Here is a 12,511-nt window from a genome sequence, read left to right on the forward strand (position 1 = left end):
TTATAAGCCATTTTGTGCTTAAAATAAGTCCAAAAATATTTGGGCCTGTTTGGCTTAACTTATCTAAAGCTTTTTAAACCAATCCAAACAGGCTCATAATAATATATATAGACACACAAAGGGATGCGTGGTTCTATACTACAACATGCTCTTTATTTTATTCAATTGGTTGTGCCTTACGATTAAGTATTATAAATCTTTAAAGGTTCAAATTAAAATACAGCTATTCATGATTTTCAAGTTTAATTTGATACGTTTTCTTTTACTTTAATAAGTAAACATAATGTAAAATGAAGACAAAGTTGCAACCCAGTAAGGTTTACAAGTTATAATATAGGGATTAATAATACAAGAATTGTGATGCACAAATTAGTCCTGCATAGATTGTAACACATGTTTTTTTTTTTTAGGAAATCCGTAGCCACTACTTTTTGGGTGCGCTGTACGTAAGTTCTTCTCCTAGTGCAATAACACACATGAGATGTGAATGCATTAGGCAAGCCCAGTGCGACAAGCTCAGACTGAGAATGTTGTTGGTGAGGAAAATCGATCTCAGGTCCTCATGAAAAACCACTCGTAGAACCAACTTAGCCACCCTTACAAGTGCATGATCATTTGTTGTTGGATGTTTGATTTGCAGTTTTAAAGAACGAGAGTATTACGTTACTTTAGTTAGTTTAATTCACGTATTGTTAATACCAGTCTTTTATTTCACATTTTTATCCCGTATAAAATAATATTACTTAATTTTTTCACACAACTTATGCATATATCATTTATGAGGATAAAAGAAATAGTAACCAAACGATGTATATAACGATGTTCAATTTTATACCATGATTAATTCCTCCTACATGCCAACAAACAAACGTATAAATAATATCAATTAACTCAAGCTTTCTCAATATGTTTAAATAAAAAGGTTTGACTAGTTAGATCTTTTTCATAAATTTTCACGAACATTGTTGGACCAAAAAAATAAAATAAAATCACAAGCATAAGAAATTACCTCCAAATCTCAAATTAACTATAATAAAAGTAAAAAGAAAAAAAGTTGAAAAAGGTTAAAAAGGGGAAGGAAAAAAAAAAAACTTCCTCTATAAATAGTACTACTACTGATATAAAGCAAGAACCGTTTCACTTTGTGCCTCGCGTAATCGTTAGAAAAATCCACTCGAAAATTTCCACAGTGAGTAAAATCAACCATATTTTCCAAACTCAGGAAAATTTGCTACTACTATTCTCCCTTTATTATCTTTCTAAAAAAATTCAAGTCGCACATTCATGAAAGCCCATTATTACATCAATTAAAAGATCTACCCACTTTTTTTTTTTTAAATGAATCAATTGCTATAACATACAATTATTATATATATAACCATTTTCGAATTTCAACATCAATGGATCCTTCTATCATGAAACTCCTCGAAGAAGACGAGGTACCCTACTCTTTTTTTCTTTCCTGTTTTTTCAATTTAGCCCTTTTCCTCTACTAGGTCACAGATATATATGTATGTTTGGATATATGTGTGTATGTATTGTTTGTGGATTTATGTGAATTTTGATGTGAATAGGATGAAACAATGCATTCAGGTGCCGATGTGGAGGCATTTACTGCTGCCCTAAATAGGGATATTGGTGGAGATAATTCACAATCTCAGCCTTCAGATTCCGATAGCGGTAACAATTAACATAATCCCTGTTTTGTAATTAATTTTTGTCAATTTTGTTGTTATGGATTGTACACTCTAGTCTAGGCCATATACTAAGTTTATTGCCAATTGTTGAAATTGACTTATAGATGCCATTGGATGTTTAGTTGTTCTTAAACGTTTTTATTGAGCCGAGGATCTATTGGAAACAACCTCACAAAGATAGGGTAAGGTGTGCGTACACTCTACCCTCCCTTCCCACGCCCCACTTGTGGAATTACATGGGTATGTCGTTGTTCTTGGGTGATCTGTTCCCCCAAAGATGGTGGTATACTGGCATAACTAGCATGACAAAAATCAGTAGTGAGGAGACAGCCGGGACGAGTAATTGCAAACGGAAGTCTAGAAGTAGGGAAAGTAGGATTTTTATCAAGAATTTGGAGGGGAGCAAGTGGGGGTACTTTATGGCAATTCTGAAAGTTCTGTGGTGGAGAGGAGCTAAAATATCACAAAATTTTTGGGTGTGCACGGGGATGGTTTGGAACCACCAAAGATTCATACTTCGGAGTGATTAAATGGTAAACCAAGTAACGATCAGGGATAACAGAAAAGCACTGTAAAACAACGAAATCAGTTGTTCTGGATCCCTATTGCTAAGGAAGCTTTAGATGAAGATCTAAGTATTAGATGTCAACTATCTAAACCAATCACTCAAGGGTCATAGCAGATGATATATAATAAAGGGGTGGTTTATCACAAGTTTGGCTGGTATGGCTGTAAAAGTAAGTTTCAAATTCTATCTTTAGGTGCTAATCTGTTGGACAGAGATTAATCATGTGATTTCTTGTGTTCAGAGCGACAAGATATAGCTTGTTAATGGCACAAGTACAACTCTCTTTTTCTATTTCACTTTAATTTTCCTCAAATGGGGTGATGCAAATTAATATATTGAAGTTGTAAGAGGCAGCACACTAATAAGCGAGATCAACATTCATGCGGCATGTCAACTGACCCTGTCCCCAAAGCAAAAAGGAAGTGATTGGTTACCTTCTTTTGATATTGCAAATTTAGTATAAGTGATATTCCAAGAGAGTCTAATGTCTTGCAGACTTGCTAGTAGTAAAAGGTACTCCTGGACAGTAAACAATTCTGCCAGTTACTCAAGTGGTTTACTCTTGGGGTTTTTATGCATTATTCAGTATAAATTTATTTTCCTTTAACTGTGTTGTTTTCTTGGAGTAGGCTAAAAACTTATTTAGTTCTGGGGAAGATGTGATCAGGATTCTTCATATAATTGGATCCACAGTCATAATACATAGTTGTTGATGATGGTCTCTTATAACCATTCAAATAGATAGCATTTAATTGAGAAATATAAATTCATTATTGGTTCACAGTTAATGAGAAGAAAGTTTTCCTATTCGGAAAAAGAGAAGAAAAGTTCAAAGAAAGGCCTCAAGGGGGGTCAGGTAAAAGGGCGGGAGACTTTTGTAGTTTTAGAGAAAAACAACCAGGTAAAAGGGGGGGGGGGGGGGGGGGGGGGGGACCAGCTGAATGCAGGACTTAAGAAAAGGTTGTCCGTCTATGTGATCTTTGTGCCTGTATGTGTGGTAAAGTATCATTCAAACATCTTGTTTGAATGTATCTAGACTGTTGTCAGTATCAAAAGTGATGGATGCGCAATTGAGGTGCGCTTAAGCTGTGGAGCTAGGTACACCACAAGCTTTGCATCCAATGGGTTTCGAAGATAAAAATCCTTTATAGATTAGCCCATAAACTGACCTAGATAAATTCATGAACTCCAATTGATTATTCCTTCTAACTAAGCTTATGAGCCATGAATTTTCCTAATAAGACAATTCAATCAATCCTTTGTTTTGGACGTGCTGCCTTCCTTATGCGACTTTTAGTGTTGGACCAAGGGGATCAGGTGCGTCTCTGCTCAGAGTTCATGGGTTCTTTCTTGCAGAGGACGCCACTAAACAATAAATAGAGCTGTCAAAATGATAGATGACTAGTAACTAGTTAGAACATTCATCTGGTGAATATATTATTGATTAGGAATTTAGGACTAGGAATAGGAAATTAGAAATTTAGACAAAAATAGGTCACTACATTTGAATTAGGAACTTCTGCATTTCTACATCAAATAAATTTTTTAAGTAGTTTTGGAATTTAGTAGACATGGTTTTTATTTCATTTAACTGAATTATAGTTATTTCAATTCTCTTGTCCATATGATTATTGTTGTTTTTCTATTATTACATGTACATCTTTTCCATTCTTGCATTTTCTAATGCACGCTTTGATTTCACTTGGTGCTTGAAGCCATTAGACTTTGGCGTCTTCTATGCTTTTCACCTTTGAACACTGAATTGTAGTAATAGAGTTTTCCCCTACTCGAGAAAGCAGTATTTATGATGCTACTTTTAACAGAGGTCAAAGTTCTTCTTTTTTCTTTTAATGTGTGTCAAACCCCCTCACGCAGGAGTCAAACAATGGCTTTTCCTGCTTTGCTTTCTTGGTGACTCGAACTGTTAACCTCATTGTTGGTTTTGAGTCTTTTGACTAAGGCTGTCCTTTCCTTGCCTTAACAAAGAGAAAAGTTGCTCTTCCAGTTTTGGGAATTCATCCAAGTTTCATATATCAGTAGAATAAACATTTCGGAGTTTCATGCGAATATCTGAGCTGAAAGAGTGTTGATGTGAAGACAAGTTTGTGATTGTGGTCAGAATTCTGTTTTAGAAAGCTACTGACCTTTATCACTTGCTTTCTTTCTCTTCTTTCATTAGTGTTCTCCTTCTCTTTCCTTGGGAAAAATCTCATCTTTTGCATACCTTTAACAAACAGTACCATTGTCTCAAGGAAGCAGCTATACCTCAAATCAGTTTGCCCCATGGCCAACTTCTAACCATGACGAAAATGCCAGTCGTCATAGCCTTCAAGATTCAGAGACCATGCAGCAAAAGGAGGAAAATTCTCAGAATCAGCAGCAAAAAAATGACTCCTCACAGGAGATCAATTCCCTTCCATTGCAGCATATATCCCAGGATAGTTATCAAACCACAGAGGTTGACCAAGACACACTTCATTCTTCTAAAGCAGTGAATATGCAGAATCCTGCAAAGAATACTCAAAATCCAGAATCTCAACATGTAAACTTACAGGGAGCAAATAATCAACCATCCGTGCAGTCCTTGACAACAGGAACTAGTGGTCTGCCACGTGTGGCGGCAGAGGCAAGTAATCAGTCAGAATCGGCAACTGGGCCGAGTAGCCAAGCAGCAATCAATGTAGCTAAACAGGGTAAACAAGTGCCTTTTGCCATGCTTTTCCCTCACATACAACCCCAACTTGATAAGGACAGGGCAATGCAACTCCAAACTCTTTACCTTAAACTCAAGGTAGTTTGTTGTGGCTGACTTGTTTTTGCATCATTTTGCCTTCTGTTTATGGTAGTTTTGCTAACAACTGGAATATGTGTTCAGAAAAATGAAATTTCCAAGGAAGGTTTTGTAAGACACATGAGAAGTATAATTGGTGACCAGATGCTCAAGATGGCTGTATATAAATTTCAATCTCAGGTAGATGGAGCAGTACTTTTTCAGTTGTTACATCAAAAATGAAATTCTTAATCTCTGTGTATTAACTCTACATCAAAGTTTAATTCAGGCATCTAAAACCTCACAGACTGCCCCCGGTCAATTCCCTCAGTCTCAGGCTTCACAGCAGCAACATCCGCAGATGCCAGCCGATGGTACCTCTGTTCTCTTAATCTCTTTGGTTTGTTCTAATCAGGTCCGAGCTTATTGCTGACCTTACTTCTCTTCTGCTGCTCCGATGCGAACATGGACAGATTCTAGCAATATGGCAATTGAGAGTAATGCTCAAAAGTTGCACGAAGTGGAAAACCAATCCGATATGCGTGGAGTCCCAGGAAGCCAGATGCCTTCTTCTAGTTTGACCGCTGTAAAACAAGAGAGGGATCGCTCACCATTTCCAGTTCAGGGACTCAATAGGCAACAACAACAGCATTTGCACTTCTCACAGGCATCTTTTCCCACATTTTCGAATGCAGGGAACAATTACAGTACATATTCTGCATCTAATGTCAACTCTTCAGCAACACAATCTCTTAAACAGCAATCTGATGATGCACAAATGAGACAACTTTCAGCTCAACAGAACAGAAATGCAACTCAGTTTGGAGTGCCAACACAGGCTATGGGAATGACGAGTGCTCCTAAGTTTGAAAAGCACAACACTTTTGGCGAAGCCAAAAGATTTCCTAGTGGGAATCTTACTATTCCAAGTACTTCAAGAATCCAGCAGACTTCAGTTCAGTGGCAACAGTCTGCCAATAAAGAGCAGAAAAGTTTTCTTTCATCACCAATGACCAATCCAAAGCCTGAACCAATTGATCATTTCCATGACCAGCCACAAAGATCCCAGTTATCGCACTTCCCCTCTGTTCAAGTGGATCAAGGAAATTCCACTTCGGAAAGTTCAAAGGATGAATCTATTGAACAGACCTCCAGAATTGGTTTATCAACAACCACTAGCATGAAACCTTCAAATTCAGCTTCGTCTTCCATGTCATCTCAAATGGACACTAGCACATTGGTAATTTTCTTGGTTTGCATGCTGACTTGTTTTAGTGACTTTTCGAGTGAGGATATATTATAGATTTTAGAAGTATAAGAACATGTTTTTTATACATACGTACATACATATAAATACAAAGATATATTTCTTGACATGCAATTTTTCTTAATTTCTCTGTCTCACTTGTGTATATTCTTTTAGTTTTTTTTTTGCTGACTTATTTTTCCATTCTACCCTGTATTGAGTGATTTCATTACTGAACTATGACTAATGAAACTCCTCTAGAAAAGAAATTTCAAAAGCTTGTCTATGTGAGAGCTCTCTATATTTTATAGAAGAGCCACTCGTGTCACTACCCAAGCCAGTGGCATGTATTGTCTGCTTTGGCCCAACAGACCTCATGAATTTGTCCGTCGAATTACGCCATCATCGATGCCAAAAGCGCGCGTACCATTTGTCATCTCAAATTGATGAAGGAAGGTAGCTTTGAGAGAGCATCAATAGGTTGATGTCATTAGATTCACTTTTAGCATATTTCAGAATTTGTAATGTGTATGCTTCAAGTCAGTAAGGAGGAAAAATCTTTTTGATGCTATTAGAAGTAACAAAGATAAATACATTTCATCTATTTTTATCTCTAGGAAAATGGAGAGTGTGGAACTCTATGCTAGAAACCCAACTTCTACTGTTAGTTGTTCTGCTATTGGTGAATATCTTCTCTTTTGCTGGGCTATGAAAGAAAGCCAATGACATGTAAACAGAAATGTAGGAACGTTTAAAGTAGAAAGCACTGATTTTTTTCTTTTCACAAAGCCCTCACCACAGAGGGTCAAAGTGAACGTGAAAAGTTGTATCTGCCAGAGGATTGGCAACATGAGATCTGTTTCTGGCAGTCACTTTGGTAGTCATCATATATCTTATTTCTCACTTGCATATTTTTGATTGCACGTCTCTGATCTCCTTGCTAAAACAAAATACTCATGTTTTTGCCTTGCATTGTATCTTATTTGTTTGAAGTTGTGGATTAGATGCATTTCTTTATCTCCATGCTTCTCACTGTCGCCTTTTCTTCTTTCACTTTTTGTTGCGTCAGTTAAGTTCTCGGCCACCTTCTGTGACATCTCCACTTGGGCCAGGAAACAATGGAAAGACTCCTGTGAAAAAGCCTTCCATTGGACAGAAGAAGCCCCTTGATGCGCTAGGTTCCTCGCCTCCTCCTTCGGGGTATAGTGCTCTGAGCACCTCTACTATGATGCTTTCCTGGCTTAGTTTCTCAATATTCTGTCTGTTGTACTGATTTCACTTTGTATTGTTTTATCCCTGTACATTTCACAGAAAGAAGCAAAAGGTGTCAGGAGCTTTTTTAGATCAGAGCATTGAACAACTTAATGATGTTACTGCTTATAGTGGAGTTAATATAAGGGTAATACCTCCCTCGATGCCCAACAGTGGAATATATCTTGTGCTCACCACTAGCTGTTTAAAGCATTTATTCAGAAGTATTTCTAACTAGTTTGATATTATTTTGTAATGCATAAAACAGGAAGAGGAAGAACAGCTATTTTCTGGGCCCAAGGAGGATAGTCGAGTTTCTGAAGCATCTCGCCGAGTTGTGCAAGAAGAAGAGGAAAAGCTGATTTTGCAGAAAATTCCACTTCAGAAGAAATTGACCGAAACCAGTTAAATCCCTCTTTTAGTTCTTTACTTTTCTTGATGTGCAACTTGGTACAATATAGTTACATGATAGTGTAAGTCATCTTCCTTAACTGAATCCCGGTGTCTGACAGTGGCAAAATGTGGTTTAAAGAATATGAGCAGTGATGTGGAACGATGCTTGTCATTGGTGAGATATGATCTTTTTTTGTTGTCTTACTTATTTTTGGAAATTCTTGTGCCACTAAACTTTCAATTTCCAGTGTGTGGAAGAAAGAATTCGTGGACTTATAAGTAGTCTCATCAGACTGTCAAAACAGGTTAACATTCTGCTTGGTTAATTTTTTTTCCCTAAAATATGCTATGTGAAAAGCTTATCGGATTCTAGTGTGAACCTGAGATGGATGTCTGCTTTATGTAGAGAGTTGACATTGAGAAGTCAAGACACAGAACAATTGTCACCTCAGATGTTCGTGAAGAAATCATGTCAATCAATCGAAAAGCCCGGGAAGAATGGGAAAAGAAACAGGCTGATGTGGAAAAACTCCAGAAGGCAAATGAAGTGAGTAATCCTTCCTTCTTTCCACTTTGACCGTGCTTCAACGATTTTTCTACCGGTTGTAACTAAATGACTTGGATATCAGCCTGAAGGTAGTATTGGAGTTGACGGTGATAAGGAGAAGGATGACGGTCGCGGGAAATCAATAAAGGTACGTACTCTCCCTTGCTCACACTTCTGTTTTTCTGGATATATTTAAGATCCGTAAAGAAGTATCAAAAGTAAAATCTTTCATGACTTTGATCCTTCCCAACTGTTTGAAATTTTGCAGGTAAACAAGGAAGAGGATGATAAGATGCGAACTACAGCTGCAAATGTTGCTGCTCGAGCTGCTGTCGGAGGGGATGACATGTTGTCAAAGTGGCAATTAATGGCTGAGCAGGCCAGACAAAAGCGTGAAGGTGGAGGTGATGTGGCTTCTGGTTCACAGCCTGGTAAGGACGTGACTCGGAAGAACTTATCAGCTCCCACAAGGAGCTCAAGGGACCATCAAGGAGCTGAGAAAAGGAGCCAGTCATCTGCAATAGCCACAACTGGTATGTATGATGACTATTGACTAGTTCCAAGATTCATATGACTAGCATCCTAAATATGAATGATGTTTCTCTTATGATGGTGTTCAGTTGCAGTTATGACTTTGGTTAACATGATTGATATGATCCTGAATCACATTCTTTGGAATCATATTTTTGCTTTTCTTTTGCATAACCCATTTTATGTGGCATCTTGGTATGGGTTATTGTTCTCCTTGGGTTGTTTGTTAGTACTTGCCTCCCACGTATTCTAATGAATAATCATTATCTAGATTCTTAACATTCGAAATTGAATTGAAGCATCTGTCAGAAGTGCTAGATTACCGGAGGTGCTCTTGAAGTATGCTTGGTGAAATACTATGTGCTATGCCTATAGCTGTCTTCCACCATTTTAATAGCGTAATGGGGTTATTTAAGGGGCATCTTTGTGTTCCTCATTATTTCATCTTCACCTCAGAGGTAGATATTATGACAAAAAACCTACCCTGTTCAATAATGACCATCACCTCATGCTCTATGATAGTGGAATTGACCAAATTCTGGGAGAATGTTAAGACATGGATTAATCACCGTTTGAAAGAAATATTCAGAGATTTGAAAATATAGAAATGTTAGAATTTGAAATATTTTTCTTTCCAAAATCTTTAAGAAAATTATGTAGTAATTACAATAGAGGGAGTATCAATTACTTCTAGATTTCCTTGATGTGCAAGAACACCAGGTATTACTGGACTTTCTTGATGATTAAGACTTTTTAATCCCAAAAAAGTTTTGAAGCAAATCGATAAAATAAGAAGGAACATTCTTTGGGAAGGTATCATCCGGTCAGTTGGAACAAAGTATTTAAGCCTAGACAGTCTGGGGGCTTAGGAGCAAGGGGTCTGGAGGTAATAAATGTTTACTCATGAAGTGGCTCTGGAGGTATTGCTATGAAGAAGACTCTTTCTGGAGACAGATTACTAAAATATAACATGGGGAGCAAGACCTCTGGCACTAAAGTTATCTAATGACTCTTATGGACTTTGGGAAGATTTTTCCAAGCAGACCTTATTTAGAGTTGGGGATGGAAAACTAAAATTTTGGTACGATATATGGCTGGGGAATAGTACTTTACAGGAAGCGTTCCCAAGACTATACCCGTTAAATGTGCTGTCCCTAGCCACAGTTAGCCAATGCAGGGAAGAGAACTCTTGGAATTTGCATTTCAGAAGGAGTTTTCAAGACTGAGGTGGATAAGCTGGGAGTTCTTCTGGAAAGATTGCAAGGGTTCTCAATAGACACTTCTAAAAAGGACAGATTAGTTTGGACAGTCAGGATGGTGCATATTTTGTTAAATCTTGTTACAAGAAGACATGCCCCAACAGCAATATTCCTGAAGTGTGGCCCTGGAAACTTTTGTTGAAAGTCAAAATTCCAACGAAGATAGTCTGTTTCTGCTGGTTAGCAGTCCGAGAAGCTTGCTTAACTCATGATAATCATGCAAAAAAGGGGAATAATACTATGCAGCAGGTGCTACATGTGTCTACAAGAACCAGAAAACATCAACCATTTATTCCTCCACTTTCAAGCTGCCCGAGACATTTGGAATATGTTCTTTAACCTTTTTGGGATGAGATGGGTAGTGCCTTACACCATTAAAGAAGCATATGTTAGCTGGGCTCTTTGGACCATAAGCAAAACTATAAAACTGAGATGAAAAAATGCTACCAGCATGCCTTTTTTGGAGTATTTGGAAAGAAAGAAACCGTAGATATTTTGAAGGTGTCATTTTCCCTCTATACAAAGTACAAACTTTAAGGCTAGATGCCTAATGAGTCTTTTTTTGTTTCTGTAAACTTGAAAATGTAATTAGTCTAGATAATTTGTGGATTTTGTTAGCTCCTTGAATTACTACTAGTAACAACAGGTTCATTATACAGGAGCTACCTTTTTCTCAGCTGATATAACTTTGGCATCCTCTGGATGCATTTCAATGAAATTTTCTCATTTTACTTGATCCCAAAAAAAAAAAAAAGTATCCTAGAATGAACTCAGCTACTAAAACGCGGCCGGGGTTGCAAATACTAGAATGAAAATGAGATCTCTGGGTATTTAGATCAACAAAGAGTATCCTAGCATTGAACGTGATAAATTCTTTCTGAATAATCTTGGCTAGAGTTTGGCATTTTAGATGTTTCCAGAGTTTCCTACCCAGCTGGCAGTTGGAGATGTAGTCAGAAGCGGATCCAGGATTTGAATTTTATGGTTTCTCTTTCTAGGACACTGATCTTAAGTGCTAATAACTGGGTTCGAAATTTAATACTTGTACATATTTAGTGAATTTCTTAATACATATATAGGGTCTAGGTCAAAGCTACTAGATTCAGCCAAACCCAGACTGTGGATCCACCCCTGGATGTAGCTCAGGTGGTAGAACCCCCTCTCAGCACTGAGAGATATGAGGGGCAATACCCCACATCTCCACTAGAACCCCCTCTCAGCACTGAGAGATATGAGGGGCAATACCCCACATCTCCACTATTAACCCCTATTTGCTTGGGATTGAGGCACAACAGTAGTTGTTTTTGTAAGGCTTGAAGTGTTTATGATTCAGGACATATAGTTGATATTTCTTGTTTTTTGTGGTTACTCAGGTTTAACCTGTCCACTAACCATTACCTCCTATAACCTTCGAGCATTTCTCATATTTTCTTTGGACTACTCTCTTTTCTGTAGGTGCTGTGAGAAGAGCTGGGAGAAATCAAGGGATAACGCAGACTAGGATTGCTCGCAGTATTACTGTAAAGGATGTGATCGCGGTCCTAGAAAGAGAACCTCAAATGTCTAAGTCTACATTGATATACCGCTTGTATGAGAAAGCTCGGTCCAATGCTTCATTAGCTGAATCATCCTGATTCCTGGAAGAAGCATAAGTCTTGAAGTCTGTTAACTTGTCCAAAAAAAAAAAAAGAAGAAGAAGAAGAGAGAAGCATAAGTCTTGAACTGGCCCTCTTTTTTCATTTTGATAGGAACTGTACATCTTGTCTATGATCTGGATCACATAAAGTATTAGACCCCAGGTTCATGTTGCTAATTATTAGATAACTTATGCCCTTTCGATCTGGATGATTGCATGTAAAAGCAAACTTAGTTGGATTAGATTAGGTGAAAACTTTGAAGATGTAAACTTATTGTAGAGCAACTGCATTCCCTTTTTTTTTTGTTTTCCTCCAAAGATTCACTTCAAAGGCAAGTCAAATGATGCACTCTGAGCTACTCCTCAAGCGTGAGTCATCATCATCACCTTTTAAGAAAATACTAATTTTTAGCTAAAAGTAGGTCATTTGACTAAATTAATTTCTAATTAAATAAGTATTGAGATTTGGTTATTTAACATTTAATAAGGGCAAATTTGAAAATATAAAGTAAATTTTTTCTTGATTTGGTAAGTAAGCATTTTTTGAACAAGAAATGAAGGCTAATTGGACATTGTTTTTAACCTGAGGGAGTATAATTTGATGGTGCCCAAT

At 37.4% G+C, this 12,511-nt stretch overlaps 1 protein-coding gene across 3 annotated transcripts; it reads left to right on the plus strand.

Moving 5' to 3' along the window:
* Positions 1-1,122: 1,122 nt before the first annotated feature.
* Positions 1,123-12,197, plus strand: LOC132627787 (transcription initiation factor TFIID subunit 4b). 3 transcript variants are annotated; one of them, XM_060343363.1, is made up of 16 exons: positions 1,123-1,439; positions 1,575-1,680; positions 4,503-4,723; positions 4,820-5,056; positions 5,141-5,236; positions 5,325-5,409; positions 5,509-6,275; positions 7,351-7,481; positions 7,593-7,680; positions 7,801-7,936; positions 8,045-8,100; positions 8,174-8,230; positions 8,332-8,472; positions 8,555-8,620; positions 8,741-9,005; positions 11,718-12,197. In XM_060343363.1, the coding sequence occupies exons 1-16, from the start codon at positions 1,401-1,403 to the stop codon at positions 11,894-11,896; spliced, it is 2,670 nt and encodes an 889-aa protein (XP_060199346.1). In that variant the 5' UTR covers positions 1,123-1,400; the 3' UTR covers positions 11,897-12,197. The 3 variants fall into 3 exon arrangements, with proteins under 3 accessions (XP_060199346.1, XP_060199345.1, XP_060199347.1); XM_060343362.1 differs by having other exon boundaries at positions 4,503-5,056; XM_060343364.1 differs by having other exon boundaries at positions 1,594-1,680; positions 4,503-5,056.
* Positions 12,198-12,511: the final 314 nt, after the last annotated feature.

The sequence above is a fragment of the Lycium barbarum genome, chromosome 2 (genome assembly GCF_019175385.1).
Source record: "Lycium barbarum isolate Lr01 chromosome 2, ASM1917538v2, whole genome shotgun sequence".
In the NCBI taxonomy this organism is placed as follows: domain Eukaryota; kingdom Viridiplantae; phylum Streptophyta; class Magnoliopsida; order Solanales; family Solanaceae; genus Lycium; species Lycium barbarum.

Bases quoted from the DNA above. Each gene is read 5' to 3' on its own strand.
- LOC132627787 (XM_060343362.1), top strand. From the start codon at position 1,401: ATGGATCCTTCTATCATGAAACTCCTCGAAGAAGACGAG. The intron at 6,276-7,350 runs GTAATTTTCTTG...TTGTTGCGTCAG, and splicing joins AAATGGACACTAGCACATTG to TTAAGTTCTCGGCCACCTTC. The intron at 9,006-11,717 runs GTATGTATGATG...TCTTTTCTGTAG, and splicing joins ATCTGCAATAGCCACAACTG to GTGCTGTGAGAAGAGCTGGG.